This window comes from Ptiloglossa arizonensis, chromosome 13 (assembly GCF_051014685.1).
Source record: "Ptiloglossa arizonensis isolate GNS036 chromosome 13, iyPtiAriz1_principal, whole genome shotgun sequence".
Taxonomy (NCBI): Eukaryota; Metazoa; Arthropoda; class Insecta; order Hymenoptera; family Colletidae; genus Ptiloglossa; species Ptiloglossa arizonensis.
Genome location: NC_135060.1, coordinates 557,864 through 579,117, shown reverse-complemented (window position 1 = coordinate 579,117; position 21,254 = coordinate 557,864). Strand labels below are relative to the sequence as shown.

The 21,254-nt window shown below is 31.5% G+C and overlaps 5 protein-coding genes across 7 annotated transcripts in view; 1 reads left to right on the top strand and 4 right to left on the bottom strand.

Annotated features, from left to right (window-relative positions):
• Positions 1-7: 7 nt before the first annotated feature.
• On the bottom strand, positions 8-4,360 carry LOC143153751 (FK506-binding protein 15). 2 transcript variants are annotated; one of them, XM_076325258.1, is made up of 12 exons: positions 3,960-4,360; positions 3,513-3,677; positions 2,927-3,446; positions 2,640-2,843; positions 1,960-1,995; positions 1,689-1,871; positions 1,425-1,607; positions 1,143-1,365; positions 793-1,049; positions 588-713; positions 340-522; positions 8-262 (listed from the first exon to the last, which is right to left on the bottom strand). In XM_076325258.1, exons 1-12 carry the CDS (start codon positions 4,037-4,039, stop codon positions 182-184), a joined length of 2,241 nt encoding a protein of 746 aa, XP_076181373.1. In that variant the 5' UTR covers positions 4,040-4,360; the 3' UTR covers positions 8-181. The 2 variants fall into 2 exon arrangements, with proteins under 2 accessions (XP_076181373.1, XP_076181374.1); XM_076325259.1 differs by lacking the exon at positions 3,960-4,360 and adding an exon at positions 3,774-3,927.
• Positions 4,361-4,971: 611 nt separating this feature from the next.
• Nd-ashi (NADH:ubiquinone oxidoreductase subunit ASHI) lies at positions 4,972-5,987 on the bottom strand. Its single transcript, XM_076325693.1, has 4 exons — positions 5,795-5,987; positions 5,399-5,622; positions 5,170-5,322; positions 4,972-5,098 (listed from the first exon to the last, which is right to left on the bottom strand). The coding sequence occupies exons 1-4, from the start codon at positions 5,919-5,921 to the stop codon at positions 5,042-5,044; spliced, it is 561 nt and encodes a 186-aa protein (XP_076181808.1). The 5' UTR covers positions 5,922-5,987; the 3' UTR covers positions 4,972-5,041.
• Positions 5,988-6,738: 751 nt separating this feature from the next.
• Brm (ATP-dependent helicase brm) overlaps positions 6,739-21,254 on the top strand; it is a 35,317-nt gene continuing 20,801 nt past the window's right edge. For both annotated transcript variants that reach the window (XM_076325676.1, XM_076325675.1), the window contains exons 1-3: positions 6,739-6,907; positions 9,085-9,396; positions 11,351-11,398. In XM_076325676.1, the coding sequence (XP_076181791.1) occupies positions 9,121-9,396; positions 11,351-11,398 (324 nt within the window). In that variant the 5' untranslated portion in view covers positions 6,739-6,907; positions 9,085-9,120. The remainder of the gene's footprint in view (positions 6,908-9,084; positions 9,397-11,350; positions 11,399-21,254) is intronic.
• On the bottom strand, positions 9,698-12,366 carry LOC143153982 (uncharacterized). The gene is made up of 6 exons (XM_076325683.1): positions 11,812-12,366; positions 11,056-11,189; positions 10,722-10,984; positions 10,332-10,437; positions 10,084-10,235; positions 9,698-9,970 (listed from the first exon to the last, which is right to left on the bottom strand). Exons 1-6 carry the CDS (start codon positions 11,878-11,880, stop codon positions 9,849-9,851), a joined length of 846 nt encoding a protein of 281 aa, XP_076181798.1. The 5' UTR covers positions 11,881-12,366; the 3' UTR covers positions 9,698-9,848.
• On the bottom strand, positions 12,671-20,156 carry LOC143153978 (uncharacterized). The gene is made up of 6 exons (XM_076325679.1): positions 19,777-20,156; positions 15,480-15,613; positions 14,753-15,009; positions 13,441-13,546; positions 12,978-13,138; positions 12,671-12,846 (listed from the first exon to the last, which is right to left on the bottom strand). Exons 1-6 carry the CDS (start codon positions 19,903-19,905, stop codon positions 12,719-12,721), a joined length of 915 nt encoding a protein of 304 aa, XP_076181794.1. The 5' UTR covers positions 19,906-20,156; the 3' UTR covers positions 12,671-12,718.

The following is a 21,254-nucleotide window of genomic DNA, read 5'->3' as shown; positions in this document are numbered from 1 at the left end:
GTTGTAACTAAAATAATATTTATTAATATTAAATCGTTCATTTTCTACAAAATTCTTTACACGTGAATACAAATTCAAAGAAATCATTGGACATTACAAATTTTTGTTTATTTAATATTTCAACTTTAACTAACTTTATAGATGTTTTTTTGTTCGTATTGTAAAATATAGAATATAATTATCAATGTAGCCAATCGGTATTATCTTCAGTATCGATAAGAGGAATGGGTGGAGGTTTGTCCTGTAGTAGTACCAATGATACCTGAGAATAAACAATTTTTTAAATAAAATATTTAAGATCTAAAACATATCACATTCAATATAGACAATATACATTACATTAGTATTTCCAGAAACTTCTGTCTGCTTTGATGACTGACTTATAGAAGTACTTAAACCAGAATTTTGTAATTCCAAATTGGCATTTTTCGAAACATCAGTTTCTGTAACTTTGGTGGACATTAATTCTGTTTCCTTGTTACTTCTTTCATTAGGATCATAAAGAATTTGTAATGTAGCATTCTAGAATTATATTCATGTGTAAAAATCATAAAGCATGAATTACAATTGTTTTATTAGGAGCTTACCTTTATTGTGTTTGCTATTGTTGATTTTATATAATTGGTAGGATAGGATTCATTCACAAATTTATCCAATAGCATATGATAAATTTGATTCATAATATGTTTAATTTCTTTGTTTTTACTGTCATTCTGAAAAGAATAATTACTAAACATAAAATATTTAGAAAATTTGGCACTGTATGGAAAAAAGAAACGACGAAAGTCTTACTTCTTTGGCCTCCACAGAACCTTCAGAAGTTAAAGCATTACACTGCTCAAGAAGTTTGGAGATTGTATGCTGCAATTTTACATTCTGTTCCTCATAATTGCTATTAAGTTCCTTGGTCCCTTCTAAATCTTTTTTTGTTTTAACAAGTACACTATTTGCATCCTTCAATGATATCTCTAATTCTTGGACATTTTTACATAAGCTTTCCTTAGTCTGTATTAGAGATTCCTTTTGAATTTCAAGATTTTTTATACACTCTGTATGAACAATCAATACTTTTACTTATGTTATAGTGTAAACTAATGTATTATTACAGATATTGAAATATAACATATGAAAGTTTAAGTTACCTTTTGATTCTTCCAATTCTTTTTTTAGTATACTCATTCTACTTTTCATTTCATTCAACTCTGTAAGCTTATCAGTAACTATAACATCAGTACTTTTCTGTAATTCATTATCCTTTTCTCCAGTCTGAGATGCATTCATGGTTAATAACATTTTCATAGCAGCATCCAAAACTGTTTTATCTTTTATAGGAGATGTAGCATTTTGAAGTTCAAGAACATGAAACTGTACATGATATATGATGTTTTTGTAAATAATGTATGATTTCTTCAGTATGTAACTACCTTATCAAGCAATTTCTGCACATTGTCGGCTATCTTAGAGATTCCCATTCTAAGTTCTGCGTTTGTCATTCTAGTTTCTGATAACAACATGTTTAATCCGGGATCTATCACTGATGATATTGTGGGAGTTACACTTTGTGGCTGTAATGAATACACTTGACCATCCAAAGTAACAAAATTTGGCTACAATAAATTTGCACATCAATAAAATAATAATAATTTTCAAATATCAATATTGTTTGCAATGCAATTAAAGTTCTATACTTGTATTTGCGTGGGAGACCATTGAGAAGTAAATGTGGATGCGGAAACAAAAGGTTTACAAGTGGTGCTCGTTACAGGCGTGTCGCTTTTTGGTTTTAATACTCCGTGTATGTTTCTGGATATTTCTTCCGTAGTTTCTTGGAAGGAATATTTCTTTTGAGATCCCCCTTCTAATGATTCTACCTAAACCGTACAGTACAAGCACATTATACTCCTAAAGTTCAATAGATGAAGTTGAATTTCTTGATAATTAAAATGAATATTTGTTCACCTTTTTGTAACGTGGTGACTTGTCTGGTATATCATCCTGTAACCACATCAAATTAATTATTTATTATGTAAAGTATGATCAAGTAGTATAACATAACATGTTCACTAGCTGCCATGCGTCACATATGTGTGATGCTATGAATTCTATCTAGGACCTGTCGTCACATATGTGCAATACAAATTAAATTTCAATTATCAACAAAAGAAGTAGATGAAGTTTTATCTGCTCACATCGATGATGCTTCTACATAGTATAAACAATAGAAGACTATTCCTGGTCCAGTGTTACAACAGATTTTTTTACATACTTTATCTTTTTACATATTTCCTATCGTTGGTATATATGATTCGATTTTTGCTCAAGTAATGCATTTTTATTTTATGCGGTGACTTTCTTCGTACATTACTCTACAGAAAACATAAACATAAACACGATGCAGCTTTGTTTTCATAAAATCCTAATCCTCATCCTCTGATACATCACATATATGCGTCAATCGGTCTCTAGTAAAATTCGGTATATTCACAGCCCAGCGTCATATTTTGATAACGTGTATTTGAAGACGTATGTTAAATTACATAAAATTAAGAAAATTTGAACACTGGACTATGGATAACGACTTTTTTCTTACATGGCGGTAACGAATCTATTGATAATTAAACAAGAAAAATCCTAAATACTTCAGTATCTTCAGAATCAGTAGTGGTGGATGTAGGAGTTTTTGGAAGGATAGACTGCCCCATTTTTGCCATTCGTGATAATATAGACATTTTATCACTTGCGATTTTATTTAAGTGAGTAATTTCCTCTTGTGGTAGAATATCTATTATTTCTATTTCTAATATAACATCTTTCTCTTTCGGAAATCCAAAACCCAAACTAATCTATAAAATATTATATTTAAGATTCCTATGTGAATTTTACTTATTCGAGTTCATTAAGATTATATAAAACATTGGAATAAAACCTGTTTACTAGGAGGCAAAAATAAAATTCGTTTTAATCCTCTGCTGCTTCCTAAAAGTGTCTTTTCCCAATTATCATCTGTAGATATGTTTACTGTCATTGTTTGTAATGCTGTAAAATTGCTTTTAAAAGGCTGCGTTATTTCTGAGGTAATCAAATATTTGATAAATAAATCGTTTCCCTCTTTTGCTACAACATCTTTGCTTACTGGTGATAAATCTTGATAAAGTACATTCTCTATTCTTCCATCTTTTGAAAAATATCGAGCTAATGCAATTTCTTTGGCAAATTTTACACAAACATCATTATTTTCAAACAAAATTGACCAATTTTCCTTATTATTGTCATAATAACTTGAATAATTGTTTGGCTGTACTATATATAAAAAATCATATGTTACAGTAACAGTCGACATATGCTCTTGCTTGCTTTTGTATAAAATAATTTGATATACTTTTGTTATAGTATTTCCTGTAAGGGCCATACCAAGTTTGCCAATTGGTACATACATTCCATTTTTCCTATAAACAATGTTAATATTAAACAGAAATGTTAAAATAACATACATTTAAAATATTTGAACTTACAGTTTAAATGCATGCACTACTTTAGCTATTATGACCTCTGTTTTGTTTGAAACTGTTTGAGTCTGATAGTGAGAGCTATTTGACTTTTTGAGAACTTGTTGCTTTGTTAAAGAGTGACTATCTGTCGACTTAACTTGCATCCCAAAAATAGCAGCCAAATTGGATCTAAAAAAACATTTATGTATTGATTTTAAAAAGTACATTTTACATTTTGTAATTACTTTTATTAGAATAAAATTAAATAAACAGTAAAGAACAAACCAAATTATGCTTCAAACATCAAGAATATGACATCATAACCCTTACGTTGTGTTACTTTAATTAATTACCATGCATAAAAATTATCACCGACATATATGTACATAATTGCAGAAGATTCTTCAATGCTATGGTTAAAGTTTTTAAATAAGATGTATCAATGAAATAAAAATTAAAAAAAGAACACACCCTCCTGACGGTAAAAAGTCCACTTCATCATCAGTACGAAAAATCTTATCGAGATTTGGTAACTGGTTTCCCGAATTCATGATTGTAAATCAATTTTTTTAAACAAGAGCGATGTTTTATCATGTAGAAGCGAATAAAACATCAGTTTAAACCACTTATAAACAACAAGTGACATTCTATACATGCAGACAAAGTAATAAGAGTATCAATAGGCGGCGCAGTATTTTTGAATGTTGTTCAAAAGAGAAACTATTTAAAACGTTTTCAACGGAAACACACGAGCTACGATCAAATACTAATGATTTTTGGTTGAAACATTTTTTTTTAAACTATCGAAAGTGGCTGCAAAATTATGAGGGTCGAACTTTAAGAACACATTCTATAGGGTGATTCTCTCACAAGTGTGTATCTTCCTAAATCCCGCGGCGATAATAGTATATTTATATATAGTAAAGCAGCTGACACGTAAATACTTATAATTGCGAACTGTAACGAGAGTTCCAAAATTGAAATACTACACTGCAATAGTGTTGTCGTCAACCAACCGACGATCTACTTATTTAATAATGATGTCGATCTTTTCTTCAATAGATCACTGCATCAAAACACGAGATTATCGCTAGATTGTTTAGTCGGTGACACTACTGAGATTATTTAGTCGATGACACCGTGTATAAAAGTTATACGGACTACGGTTTACTTATACCTTTTATTTACAACAAAGTTTGATAAGAATATTTCATTGAATAAATTGCTGGAAATAATTTCTTTCTGCAGCAATTCATGCCTCGTATCAACGTTTCATTGACTGTTATCACGTTAAAATTTTGCCAAGATGTTTTGAATTTTGTTCTATGAAGCGACAATACGATTTCGGAATTCTTTCACATCTCACAGCGGAAACATGAGAATCATAAACGTAAATCTTTAAATATTTCCATAAATAAAACTCCTTTAAAAGGAGGCTTATTCAAAATATAAGTATTCAATATAGGTAGAAAAAATTTCATAATTATTTATATATTATAGCATTCGAGCAATTACTTTATTGTATCTATTTCTAACTTTACATTAATATACATTTATTTTGCTGGTTCAAAAGTATAATGTTTTTTCTCTCCTGGATACTGCTTCTCTGCCTAAAATAACACATTAACATTTCAAATGTCAGATATATTTATACATATTTTTATTAACAAATAATACTTACATAAGGTGGTTTGGTATCTGGAAAATACAAACCGCCAAAAAGATAAACAATATAGAAACAAATAAAAATGACAGAAGCAACATTATAATCAATGTCTGTACGAACACCAGCAGCCAAGCGATCTTCTCCTATCAAATCAAACTGTCTATGTATCTGTAACATTAAATAAGTAACTAATCATATCCAGTACAAAAATCTAATAGTACATTTAATAATAGGATAAACGTACAGGTTCATTATAATTTTTTCTCATTCCTGGCAAATCCCAAGGGTAAAAAGGATCTCTAGCTTCTACACCTTCCCATGGCATCTGGGGATAATCTCCAATACTAAACTCATCATTGGGTTCAGGTTTATATACATCTGGATGCAAACCATATTTTTCTGCAGCTTCGAGCCTCTCTTTTTCTGTTTTTGGATAAGGTTTTGGCATCCAATACTTGAGTGATTCAGCTAAACCAAACATGGAAATACATAATCAGATTATGTAACATGATATACTGAATAGTTTCATTTATTACAATTTGTTTGAACTGTAAACAAATTTCTTAAACAATTCTTATATAATAAATAGAATTTAACCTATCAAAATACAGTACTGTTTTCACGGAAATGCGTTACTTACACGCTATGTTCCACATTTTCAGGTTTTCGCTGACATGGAATGAAGCATTGTTAGTAATATAAGGAATACGTTTATTTCTCGTTAATAATTGATTAGACAGATCTCCGAATTTCTTCAAAGCAGCCATCTTAACAGATTATGTATATCTACTTATGCCACAATTTAAATCACGGTGACCCAATGTACGCGATGAATCGATGTCAGTCATACATGCGATTTCTCGTTGCATGAAAAACATCAACGAAAGCTTCGTTTAAAAGTGTAAACACATCTTAAACTAACTTATAATTGCTAATTTTGGAATGGATACTTTATTACACGAATATTAAATAAAATTAGTAATAGGATCAAGAACATTGAATGACGTGACTATCTTAGTATATGTGTATATCGAAAATTTTAAACATAACAGTCCTCCAAGTAGTGATTGAAGAAAATTCGAATAAACTACAAAATAGTATGATTATTGAAAATTTTAAAAAAATTTGAAAGAAATTGTTATATCTTTATACTATTACAAGTATCACGAGTATCGTTTTCGACATTTCTAAATAATTTTACTAGTTAGTTAACAATTTTTTAGGTTTAAGTTATTTAAGATATTTTAAAATTAGTTATTTAAAATTTCAAACAATATTTAAAATAATTCAATATTTCATATGATTATATAGTTTAAAAATTTACGAGAGGAAACAGAATGAATATTCATCGGTATGTACTTCTTTGCATTAGTAAAATTTTTATCATACTGTAATTCAGTTTTTATGTAAAAATTTGATCTGATGTTCCAGATTTTATTTAGGGATGAAATATATTCTTATACACTTATACATAAATATTTTTTAAATAAATTATGTATTATTATTGACCATACGATTGAGGCTTATGTTTATTGAGAAAATAAAACATAGGCGTAGGAAGTACTTCAAACTGACGGCCATGTTTCTCGACGTGTTAACATATTACGAGTAGGGACAGCAGGAAAATGGCCGGTAGCGTGTGTTTGCTGTGTTGTTCGATTCGGTGTCGTTTTCGATAAGACTTTTCGTTCAACATACACGGGCGTATGTCTAAAAGGAAATTTCCTTCCACGAGAGAATAAATTTCAAAACGGTACGTATAAATGCAAATCTTTTTTAAGCAGAATAAAAATTCCGCATATCACGAAATCTTTGTATTTGATTACGAACAAAGATGAGTTGTCAGATTTTTCGTCGAAACAAATTAATTTCCAACAAGTGCTGACTGAAAAATGTATTTTTTAACAAAAAGAGCATATTCGATCAATGTTTCACAATTTAATTATTTTGTAAATTCTCGGTTCCATATATGAAAGCAAGGTTTGTATACCTTGTACAACACTATAGTTTTTTGACTACATATATAAAAGTTATTTCATACAATTTTCTAATTTTATATAATTATCACTTCAATTGAGATTAATTAATGAAGTAGTTGTTAAATTTAAGATTATAAAGATTATAACCGTTAAACATTATGAGACACATATGAAAATATATTAGACACGAAAATTTCAAGTTTTTAATTTATTTACAAACTATATTAATTGTATGAAGAAAGAGCAGACTTATAAAGATATTTTTGTGAAATTAGAATTGAACAAATTAAATAGTAAGTATAATACACAAGGTATGTAAAAAAAGAATTCAAAACTTTAAGGTTCTATAATATTCATTGAAAAGAGTAAGAAATGTTTAATCTACATAAGTTCTACAATAAATTCTCTTGATATAAAATCAATTTTTATTTTTTCAACATTCATAAATATTTAATATGGTTAGTATTTATATTACACATTGAATATAAATAGAGAAATTGATTTAGAATTACATTAGTTCTAGGTTGTCAATACATTATTACTAATATTGACAAAAATTACTTCGTCTAGATGAAAATTTAATACAGATCTTCTTTGTTATAAATATTTAATGTATCTTCCTCCCATTGTAATACAAAACTCGCATCTTCATAGATCATAGAAAGCGATCATCATTGGAATATATTTTTCTGCGTACCAACGGTGGGATACAGAAGTGTTCCAATTAGTAAGTCCATATACAAAATGCATATCTGTTACATAAACATTAGAACAATAATAAGTAGACATTGTTAGTAACACAAAAATAATGTTTTTTATTTTTCCATGCTCGATACTAAATGAATATTGAAAAATTGTTCTACATTTGTGTCTACGAATTAATCTTTCTTGATATTAGTAATAATCTTGTTGACAACTTTGAACGAATGTACTTTTGAATTAATTTCTTTATTTACATTCAATGTGTGATGGAGAAACTTGCTCATGATATTAAATATACGCGAATAATAAAAAATGATTTTACGTCGAAAGCGTAATGATAAAATTGAGCAAAATGTAAACAAATAATTAGATATAAAAGTATAATTTACTTTCAATACAATTTTCATTTTAAGTATTTAATTTGTAGTAAAATGGGACTTTGGTATGTTTGTCATTGTTACATAAGAAAATAGTTTTTCAATGAGATTTGAAAAGCACAGTTATAAACAATTACAAGAAAGTTATTGTAAATATATGAAGTTAAATAAAACATATTGTGAAGTATTGTGATCAAACTTTACCAATAAATTGGTTTTTACAATATTAAACTGTTGTGTTAAAGTGTAGCAAATTTACTGATAAATTACTTTCCATTTTTAACCTTGTAAAAAACGCATGCATTATCATCATTAGTAGAGAACAAAACTAAAACGAAGAATATACTTGTACAGGAGTGGAAAAATAGTGAACTCGAGTTTCCAAAAGATAATTAATTTAATACCAAAATATTCAAAAAAAGGTTGTTAAGGAAAAGAAAGTAGTAAAGAATATTAAAAATTCATATTTGATTATGTAAAAATATTATTTAAATATACTAATATTTTTGTTTGTTTAAAAAATGGTTGGAAAACATATTTTTGTTATTATTTTTATATCACTATGTTTATATTACTGCTTCTTAATACATAATAAACTTGGACATGTAAAATAGTAGTGTATTAAGAAATTAAATTTATAATTAAATTTTGTAATTGTAAGTATTTATATCCTAAAAACTATACTATGCCAATATTATGGACCACCGCTATGAAAAAATCTACTTGGGAGATTTCCTGTTAATTGTACTATTGATTCTTCCTCTTTTTACTGCTTTGACCAATGGTATAGTTACCAAGAGTTTAGTATTCAATGAAGTGTTGATGTGGTTTAAATATCATACTACTAATTTATAACTTTTGGTATATTTCAGGTGACTTTGTATACATAAGAATTCAAGTATACCAGTATGGCAAGTCCTTCGCCACAATCATCACCTATGCCTCCACCCCAAGCTCCAAGCCCTATGGGTCCTCCTCAGCAAGCACCATCGCCATCTAATCCACAGGGTAGTCCTATGGGTCCGCCGCAGCATCACCCTCATAGTCCAACACAGGCATATCAGACTGGTCAATCAATTCCACCTGGTGGTCCGCCTATGTCTCAACCACCTCAACAACCACCATCGCAACAACAAAACTATTCGTCGCATCCACAACAAATGCAATCAAGCATGGGTCCACAGGTGGGAAGTAGCATTAATAAAGATTATTTTTTCTTGTATGTAAATATACTAAAAATTCGAATTTACCAATGTTTAGCGAACAGAGCAAAGACCTCATTAGAGTAGTATAGTATAATAGTTTATAGCGTGAATACAATTAAAGGATGACTTTATTTTTGCATGTTTTGACTTTTTTAATACATGAATATCCATGATAAAATGGTATTTTCAATACTACATAATCAGTATTCTAAAGAAACAGTTGTATAAATCCATATCTAAATGTTCATAGTCTATATTACATATGCAATTAATCGTTAAAGGATTACTAACTGCCACATATGAAAAGCATTTTTTTTATTAATACGTATTGTACAAAATTTGCCTTTTATTTAACATATTAAAAAGAAATATTTGTAAATTTCATAGTATAGCGTTTTATCTATTAATGGCATTATGTAATTTGGGAAGGTTTATTTCAGATTTTTATCGATAGCTTTCAAATCAGCACTTTTAAAGAGATCAACCAGTTGATCAGCAATCTGATGGTTGCAGGCTGCTATAACCCTTGGTGTTATCAAATCCAATTCTCCACCTAAAATAATGTAGCTTTAAAGTCTCGATCTAGAGTAAATTTGTAATATAATCTTGAGATATTGAGTCATTTAAATGGATAATACAAATCATACTAAATAAAACAACATATACCAGCTGTATCTATTACTGTTCCTCCAGCTTCTTCTATTATCAGTTTCCCAGCAGCAACATCCCAAGCATCTATGCTTTCAACATGATATGCTTCTACTGCACCCATTGCAACATAACATAGTGTAAGAGCAGCAGTACCTAATGATCTTATTCTAAACACAGAAAATTACTTCAAACAATTGTCACGATAACGATCCTAATATTATTCTCTAAAGCGGGGAAAGCGTTTCAAGATAAAACGAAATTACCCGTGAGTCCCTTGAATTAAAGCATGCATTCTACTATATACAGTGACTAGATAATTTGAATCTTTGGCAATCCATGGTTCCATTGCAACTAGCGTTTGAGATATGTCTGGAAAAATTGAAAGTATACATTTTAGCATAAATGATAAAAGATATATTTCCTTAAAAATATTTTCCATTAAGAAGCGAATTGAATTTACACTCTAAAATATTAATAATGTCTTTTCTTCTGAACTTTTTTTATGGGTTTTATTTATTATTTTTTAAAATCTATAAATGCATTTCCCTGTTACGATGGAATTTTAATTAGTAAGAACAATAACATGTCTAATTTTGACAGTTTCTTGTTTTTATTAATCTCTACTAATTATAAGCTTTTACAAATAAATTTACCTGTAACGTCCGACGTCTTTATAGGATGTCCATTTAGATAGGCTCCTTTTTGTCTTTTTGCAGAAAAAAACTGTCTCATTAGAGGATTAAATACCATACCAATTTCTACTTTTTTATTTATCAGTAGTGCTAAAGAAATACACGTGTGTGGAAATCGATGTACAAAATTTGTTGTGCCATCTATAGGGTCTATGATCCATGTTGGATCATTGGTCAATTTTGGTAAACAACTTTCTTCCGCACTCGTTTCTTCGCCAATAAACCTACAAATTCATTTATTTATCGTTTAAAATGAATTGATTCGTTTCAATTGATTTTCTTTTAATATACTTACTTGTGCTGTGGATATCTTTTTGATAGTTGTTTTTGTAAATCATCCTCTATTTTGCGATCATACTCGGTGACAAGATCCCAATCAATTCCTTTACTTTTCACACTTTTGTTTAAATTAATTGCAGTTTCTATTACCTAAAAATCAATATTTATTTTACAAAAAAGAGAAGTTAAAAGTTAGAAGTTCAAATTTTTGGAGGCATGTAATATTCATAAATATAGACAAATAATACATATGTAGTTAATATCTGTTCTCAAATGAGTTTTGAGTATGTTAAGTCAGATTTTTATTTCAGTCTTTTACAAAAGATGTTCTACGTGCTGTCTTTCATTTCAACATAAATGTAAGTTTTTCGTAATAAAAATATTAAATCTAATTTTCTAACAAACCTGTAATACTTGATGTTGTATTATATCGAACAATTAACTTCAGATAAATAAATCAAACTTTTCATATTTTCGACAGAAAAATGTTCTATTGAATATAAATACTGTTTTATTAGATACGAGTCTGAAAGTTCACTTAAGATTAATTCGATGGTTTATTTTAAATGAACATTTTTTGGTCTATTTTTGTGAGTACTATCTGCCACTAAATTCTTGATCCTTTAAGAAAATGAAATTACAAAGAGCAGTGATCAATATCACTCGGCTTTGAAAGGATAGTCGATTTTCGTATCTGAAATTTATTGACAGCTTTGTGTAATGCTTAATTCTATGTTGTAAGCTTCTCCTTCTATACAATATGCACTCGTACTTTTCCCGCCTTTAGAACCAGTTCCTCAGCAACATTGTAGTACTCCTCGATGTTGTGCGAGTCAGTCATACTTCTCGCCAGGTTTGCACTTTTTCACCAGTGATTGCAGATAACTCGATTGAAATTGCCTTCTCGCGTGCGCGTACGTCAATTCGAGATTTCTGCCTGAGCTGACTGACACTGTAACGATGCACTGGCTGGCCTATATAGTGACTAGAATGGAAGAAAGAAGAGAGCGGGGCAAAAGAGAAATAGGTGGGGCGAAAATCCATAATGTCCGATTTAGCAAACGCGTATGTTGTGCTGTTTAATTTACGTCTATCGTTGTTTCTAATATCGTGGTCGCGCGGTGGTACTCGATTCTTTCGATAAACGAGCAAAATCTTGGAGGGGCTTCGCCATTGTTTCGATACTAATTTTTCTTTTCGTTCCACCTCATCGATACTCATAGTTCACGAAAGGCTTTTCTTGAATTATCGGTGGCAATTTCGTCACGAAATTCTTCCCCAGTCGTTCAATTTTATCGGGAAATCAATGGCACGCGATCAGATAAAAGAGCGCGTAATCATTTTATCCAATGTTTCTTTTTTTTTTTGTTTTTAGCAAAGGAACCTGTTTATAATATAATACATTATTTAACTTGTGCGTTTCAATTTATACAGAGTATACGATAAATACGTTTCGACTCGGAAAATTATGGAACAAAAACTTTAACCTTGAATTTTGAAAAATTTAACGATCGAACCTTTTTGGCATTTGTTGCCTCCTCTGGAGGAAAAATATAGAGAATCGTTTGCGAAAATTGTGATTCATATTTTTATTACATCGTGTATGGCAACGTTTGAAGAAACATTACCGGTAGGAACTAATCATTTTATTTGTTCTCGTTATTACAATATTTTGAGAATTAATTATTATATTTATTTCTCTTGTCCACTTTTTGGTCAGCCTCGTGAATAATTCGGACTATTTCTTTCGCGATATTTTGATTACACGCTCCAATTGCACGTGGCTTCATAATGTCGATCTTCTCGCCTGTAATTTAAGTGTCACGTGTACAAAGATTCCAATTACACCTACGTCGTTCGGAAATATTGAAAATATTCCTTATTAACGAGGAAAAATGGAAACTTGGGAAACTACGCGTACACGAATAGTTCAATCACCTGTTACACGATCAAGGACAACACCACCTGCTTCTGTAATGATTAACGACGCTGCGGCGATATCCCATGTGGAGATCCCTGGTCCTTCGATATAATAGGCTTCTACTATTCCTAATGCCACATAGCATAAAGTCAATGCTGCTACGCCAAGTGTGCGGATCCTTTAAATAAGAATGAAAATGAAAACACGCTATACGAATGAAAGAAGATACAACGAGTTAACGCTTTTTCTAACGCTAATTTATTTCGGAGATTTTTACTACTCGGATAAATATTTTATTGTAGTTTTCTTCCACCAAAAATATCGTATATTTTTTGCGTTTATCATTTTAACGAACGCGTATACGAAATTTTGATAACGCGAATTCAAGTATATTTGGAAAATTTTTAAAATGCGGTCTTACAATTATTAAAATAAGACTTTATCGCATTATGAAATATGAAAGGCAAAATACAAGCTTACCCTTGAGCTTCCAGGACAATTGCTTGCAATCTCTCGATAGTCTTTTCCTTCAAGTTGTCTACTTTTATGAAACCACTTTCTAGACAAACTAAAGCTTTCGACAAGTCTGTAAAGACGCAACGAACCTTTTTCAAGTTTGACTTCCAAATTACGTTTGGAGTAATTATAAGGAAATTAAGGGCAATACGAGCACAATTCTTTGTCCCGATTTTCCGTGTCCGTTATAATTGCTGATAATTCCACAAGACCGTGTCGTTTACCTGTTACTACTACCCTATATACCCCGTGTTGAGTCCACATTTAATGTACGGATCTGTTACTTTCACCGCTTCTAAGCTAGAATTAGTTATTTTTGCTCTAATATTGCTTACACGCAATTACAATACCTTCAAAATAATGAAATCGTCAAGCAAGTTTTTTTAACATCGGTAGTAACAGCTAATTATCGAAACTGTACCCGTTGGTCTGTGTACAGAGAATTCTACGAAAAACCAGTTTCTTTAAACATAGCACGTTCGGGAAAATATGGATTGTGCCACCAATATAATCGGGGCACGGGCAGCAATGCTAGAAACACACCGAATATATTTTCTACTTCTGTGTTCAATCGCAATAACATTATTGTCACGTAAATAATAAACCTCTCCTTTGCGTATATGCGCGCACGTGTTTGTCTGGCATGCGCACATGTAAGTATAGTATACTTGGACCATTCGTGCAATGTATGCGTGGCATATACTAAATAGTGTATACAAGCTGTATGGTATGCATGGCATGTGTCACATTATTAACGATGAGTGTGATTTTAATCGTGGTGCGCGTACTTTTCTAATATGTGCAAGAACCGAGTTAGATACGAGGTATACGGTATACCATTCCATGACTTGGATGAGAAACGAACAAGTGTCTTTTGATAAATAGACGAATGTTAAGTAAATAATGATAGTTGAGTTTATTTCACGGTTTTTAACGAAATACGATTAAATTCGTACTGTATCTGTTTTCTCCGCATTCACGGATGCTCATCTTGAACACTCCATGAGGGGTATACGAGCATTCTTACGTGCTATTACATTTCTTCTCGCAGTGTTTAGAAAAATCTATAAAGATTTAGCGTATGAAAATTATTTATAGTACGCGAAGAAAAATGTTGCGCCCCTCTTTCTTCTCGTTAGTTCGAGGGATAAGCTTAACCGTACCCGTATTACCCTTAGTTCCCTTACTAGCTGTTCATTCGAATCAATTTTTTCAAACAACTTTGGCACGATACTTTATCGAGTGATTAAATTAAAGTTCGTTAATTCCGGTTTACCTTGAATTTGAGAAACTTGTATAGGTTTTCCGTTCAAAAATGCACCCCGTCCTTTTCTTGCGGTGAACAATTGTTCGAGAATAGGGTTGTAAACAATACCAATCACCATTTCCTTTTTAATCGCCAGACCGATCACGACACAAGTATGCGGAAAACCATGAATGAAATTGGTGGTACCGTCAATAGGATCTATGATCCACGTAGGAGCATCTGTTAATTCTGGTAGTTCCTTTCCAGTCGACTCTTCGCCTATAAATCTAGTACAAATGTTTAACGTTTCCTTTCTCTCGTGTGAGGTAATATTGCCTAATTTTCAAATCAAAATTTTTATCTTTTACACAGTATTTATCCATCAAGAGTTCGGTTCGACCTATGGCGTTAAGAGGTGTCAGCTCTCTTCCCGCCATTTTTAATTTACTTCTACTCTGTGAAGGCGAGAGCGAGTCCCGTGGAGACTAAAGCGAAAAATAATCGCTTCTAATCTCCTTTGTGTTAAGAGCTAGCGCAGACCGCTATAAATGCGCACTAGATCGAACTTTCTTAGTTATCGATGCATCAACCGAGATGGTGATTACGCTCTTACTTAAAGGCCAGTGAAGATAATTGCGGTACTTGCAACTTCCCGTTGGACGTGAAAAGTGGGCGGTGTCACCTCGTTTTATAATATTGCAAAATTCCTAAAGTTTATAGTTTGTTGGATTTATGAAAAAATACTTGGCGATCGTACCTATGATTTGGGAACTTTGTTTTCAGTTTGCCGATGATAACGTCCTCTATCTTGCGATCGTACTCTGTCACCAGATCCCAATTGCCTAATTTTTCATCGACTTTCTTCATACCATTGATAGCTGTCTTGAGAATCTTTAGTAAGAAATCATTTGATGTAATTATTTTTTCGTATTTAAATATTTGATCGAGAACGAGTTCATGCATTGCAAATTGCTTTTATATCGGAAACACAAATATATTAACAAAGGTATTGTACTATAAGCTATCTTGGACATGCAAGACAGGACAATTTCGAATATTTGAGACGAGACTAATGTCATACTTAATATCTAATACCGATGTGTATCAATTTCCAAGACATTTCTTGTAATATTGATATAATGTAAACATCGTATATCATTATGTTTGTAACTTGTTACTACAAATTGTTTTTACCTAACGAAATTATTTATAAATATCTGTTTTCTCCAAGTACAAAGGAAATCTTACGAATTGTACTTCTTTAGGATCCGAAGGAAACTGAAAGATTAAATATGTACCCAGTCGCACAAAAGTTTGGAACATCCTTCGCGGTCTAAAATAGATGGACCTTATTTCGTACAAACGTTTTATCGAATATATTATTCTCCCGTATTAATTGGATATTACGTAAGTACTAAAGTGAAAATTTGTTCAGATTGGTTTGATACAAGTGTATCGATTTCAAACGTAAATTTAACAACAAAGCATAAGTTTCTTAATTTCATCGCTATGTTGTAAAGGGGAATTCCGCTTCTACTGATAATTCCGAATGTAAAACAAGATCTTGCTTCTTTGAATCTTTCATTACAGTTTTTAAGCGCGAATCTGGGGAAACCTGTGCAACAAATACGGACTCCAACATGCGTCATTTCCATTCATAGTATTTTCCCGTGTTGTTAATGAATTGCTCTTTTCCTATTGCTCATTCTTCTGCATGTTTAGAGATCAGTTTCATTGCCATCGCTTCCGACAATTATGCATTTTATCACTCAAAATAATTAGTTTACGTCCTTGTACAATTTTAACAAACGAATCAACTATTGAAATACCTTATTGAATCTCATATAAATTAAGAACTAATCGATTAAAATAGACGATCGTCTTGGTAATTTTACACGTGTAATAAATTTCTATTTCTTTCATCAGCACAATTACGATTGAGAAATTGCTAATTAATATGCACTTGTTTTATGTAAGAGTCACGCGAGATACTATTAATTCACCTACTTAAATTGTTGCTTCACGGGAACTATTAATCACAATATTTTATCATCAGGTCATTTCATAAGTTTGTACGTATTTCACTGGGCAAACTTCTGATACAAAATAAATGGGCATAAGTATAGTCCTACCCAGGGGCGTATCTATAATTTTGAGCACCCGGTACAGGTTCTTCTTTTGGTATTCCTCTTACATAATTTTGAAATTTTTACGCACAGAAAAATATATCGTGTTTAGAAGTACATTTTAAACAGTAAATTTTCATGGTGAAGAAATTGAAAATAATGCGAATTTAGACGATTCAAAATTTAGCAAACTTGGCTTAATTTTAAAAAACCACGAAATATAATCTGAATTCTTTGAAGATAAATGAAAAATACTCAAAGTCACTGCTTTCAAGTCTTAACTTCTGCAAAACGATCACTAACCTCATAAAAATTCACTTTCCTTGCATATTCATATTCAATTGAAAGTAAAAGCCAGATTGGTCAATCTTGTTTGACTCATGGTTGCACATAAAAAATTCTTTCCCAATTTCAATTTTAAAAAATGCCTTTTACGTGAAGCAATAGACGCACATACAATAAAAAAAAAAAATCTCACTTGTTAATTGCATCATAATAAACAGCATAATATATTTTTTGTTAACTTTGGCGATTTTTTCTTTTAGTTTGTTTCGAGGTATTCGAAATATTTTATGACTTTAAAGATTGTTAAACAATGTTCTTATTAACTTTATTCAATTTTTATTTATAATGATTATTATTATCACTATTTTATGGATTATTTGCTTATTTACCTATTAGTAAATGTAATATTTAATAATAGATAATGCAATATTAATACACTTTCAGTAGTATTATTGTCTTTGTTATCGTTAGTTGTTATTTTCAATAGATTTATTTTATAGAAATATTATTTATACAGATAAGAATTTATTGCGATGTGTTTGATTTCATCGCTACTTTCATTGAATGTGCCCGATGATTCAGAGGTTGTAGAGTTTCTCTAAATAAGGCAGTTGACGTAAAATATCCCAACTCGATTCTTTTATTTATTCAAATTAAGGCTATCGAAAGGCCAATGTTCTATCCACGGAAGGTACCTCAAGTATCGTTGCATTTCCGGTTCTTCGACTTGTTGCTTGATTATCTCGAATCGTTTGCTGTTATTGTTCAACGTGGAAAATACATAAACTAACAAAGTATTTAACAATTTTCATCTATTAATTGATAACACGAATAAATGGATAGTCGTTTTAGTTAGAAATGTTTACATTACAGTAACGATATAAACCTTTTGATCCCGTTCCACTAAGTGGCGAAAGAAATACAATGCTTATGAACAGTATTGTACATGGAAGCTAGACTACGTTTTAGTTTTCAATTGGTACGAAATTATTGGATCTATAGTATATAATACTTTTTATTCGGAACGATTTGCCGAACTCGTGGACAAAGTTTATTGAATACGTCACTGGACACCCGATACCCACTTTGAAACAAAATTATTAGCTTCTTACCTTACAATAGCGAGTGAAAGTGATACTTATAGCAACGATTAATTACATTTTCTATTATTTCTTAGTACCTAATATCTTTAAACGATATAATTTTTGAAACTTTTTTGACATAGCAAATTTCTTACAATGTGTGAGAAATTTAGGACCTGGCTGTGGCACATACAGTCGCAAATTAAATCGTAAAACGAGAGAGTACTTTGACAAGTATCATTATGCACTCAAGATGCAACAGCCCTCGGAATGACATGCTATCGCAGTTGGTTCATTGTACTAGATACATATATCTCAATGAACTCTAAGAAAAATATCCTACCTTGTGACAATGTCGTATGCAAAGTAAAGAAGAAAAGAAGCGAGGCTAAGGTCGGGTAAATGAAAAAAACAAATTGGTAGACCTCTCGCCAGTTGCTTGCCTCGGCTGGTAGTTCAATTGCTCAGACTTCAGCAGCGTTCAATGAAAGTAGCAATGGGATTGAGCGCTTCGCAATAGATCTTTGTTTTCATAAGTATTATCTTTATGAAACGAACTGTACGCTTTAATTCATTGATATACTTTAAGGGGATATTTTGGAGTAGCATTCTGGAGAAATGCTTTATAAAATTTCGAAAACGTACAATCTTGGTCCAACTAGTATACCTTAGTAAATCGGGATGCAACGAGTCAACAACTTTGAGATATTTAAAGTTTATCGTAGCAGAATATGTATTACAATAAATACTCTTATGCATTTTCAATAAATTGTAGAGAGATGACAGTACGTACACGCTGAATTGTTTTTCATGCGTTTCGTAGCAACGATATACTTACAAAATATGATTGTGTTGCTTTAAGTGAATTCATATGTTCTTTATGTATGTTGATTTTTCTGATCATTTCGTATATATGCAGAAGTATTAATGCAAGGACATTAAAAAGGCGTGTGTTACGCGATGCATCAGATATTAACCTGGAAGCTTATCTCGCTACCGAATTCATTTTCTCATATATGTTTACATTTCACGGAAATTAAGGATTCGATACAATTACTAACTGACATCAATCTCAAAATAAATACCCAATTATTTTCAAATACAGGGTTCAATTTCTGCTAACAAGTGTTCGACGAAAACATACAAAAATATATTATTTTTAAGATCGAAATTTCTCGTATTCACCTTTCCACGTTGTAAAATTAATTTAAAAGCTTTTCTAAAATTGAGAAACATAGTAAGATACAGAACAACGATAGACAGTGTAAACGTGTCGATACTTTTGTACACGGCGCGATGACCGAAATCTAATCGTGTGAGAAATTACAGAATTTAGTGCAAAAAAAGATTGCAATAATATGTCGCCGGTGCATTATTGCATTTGCAGAGAAAACGCGGTCAGACGAAATTACATTTCGCTAAATCGTGTCACATTTTCAATCTTTTTAGTTATCCTCGTTTAGACGCGACTTCTAATCGATACCGGTCTTTACAATCACCCTGTTTAAAGTGGATGATGCGCGATGCCAGATTCGAGGGATAGTGGTGGAAATGTGCTTACTTGAGCGGCCTCGTGAGTCAGCTTAATGGCAAATTCGTAGTACACGTCCTCAGCGTAGCGCGCCATGTCTGTAGGCTTCCTGGTGAATGGCGAACGGTGAACGGCGAGATCCTCGACGGGAAAACGCATCAACGGATACTGCGTCGGGTAGAACAGCACCGTGTAGTTTTTGTTCGGTGCAGAATGTGCTGTAGGAATGACTCAAGGATGACTTGATCTGTCGTTTCGCGCTCTTCCAACTTGCGCATTTTCGGTTTACGTTCGTACATTTCGTCGGTGCACGTGGACCTTTTTTCTTCTAATTTCGCAACAAGATAACGAGGTAGACACACGGTTACACGATTTGATAGCGCGATTAATTTGGCAAACAAAAGTTTTGATAAAAGTTTGCGGTAACGTTGACTTGGGGCAAGTATAATTTATTGTCTACGAAATGATCCGATATTGCCCCGCTGTCTTCTTTCCCAACTCATCTCTTACCAACAATGATCACATTTTAAGAGCCAAGAATGGGATGCGGGTTTGATAACACCATTTTGAAACTAAATGGAAATAATAATGTGCAGCGAACGTTTAAGTGCAAGCTTTATATCGCTTCATTTTTAGTTTTGCAATTTGCAGTTGCTGAATGTAATTTAAGGAATTTACATTGCACTTTAGTCTGTAGCTTGGATTGGGAAATGTCCGAATTTGATGTTACTTTGACAGTTACCCGAAGGAAGTTACTATAATAAATTTTGGTAAATTTCTTTAACGGAGAACACGTTGAGTACAATATTGTTCATTTAAAATTATTACACGTTCGGAGAGTCGATGTTAATTACTAATCTATAGTTTCGAACAAAAAGTATTCCGACATTATTTTCCATACGCATTAAATTGATGTCTTGTAATAGTGCGTAGTTACAATGTAGTTTATTTTACTTTTGTTGAGATCTGTGTTGTGAAATATTGCATACGAATTTTTCACTCCTACGAATGTAGCATTCACAGGTATTATTTCCTGAGAATGACATAACGAAAGAATCAAGATCATTATCAACATAATCAGTGATTCCTATAAGATGGTAACTGCATCTTATTGGAATGACAACTAATAACTGAGGTTACATGGTAAAAGACACAGTACTTTGTTCACATTTTAAAACACTGATTAACTCTGCCAGACATTTGTTTCGATTACAATGTTGTATTATTTCTAATTTAACGTACAGGTATCTATAAAATAATTAAATTGGGAGCTTTAGCTCCAAATAATATACGGTTTAGTATGTATATTATACTAAATGCATAATTGGATCGTTTTGTAAAATTCTCCAGGAATGTGATACCTTAATTATCTTGAGCCGTATATGGTCATGAAAATGTAAGTCTTTACTATTGCTCGTTACGTAAGGTTCGGTCTTTGCTATATCTTTTGCCAAACTTTTTGTTCGTCTACAACGTTTATTCAGCCGTAAAGTTTCACAATTGCAATT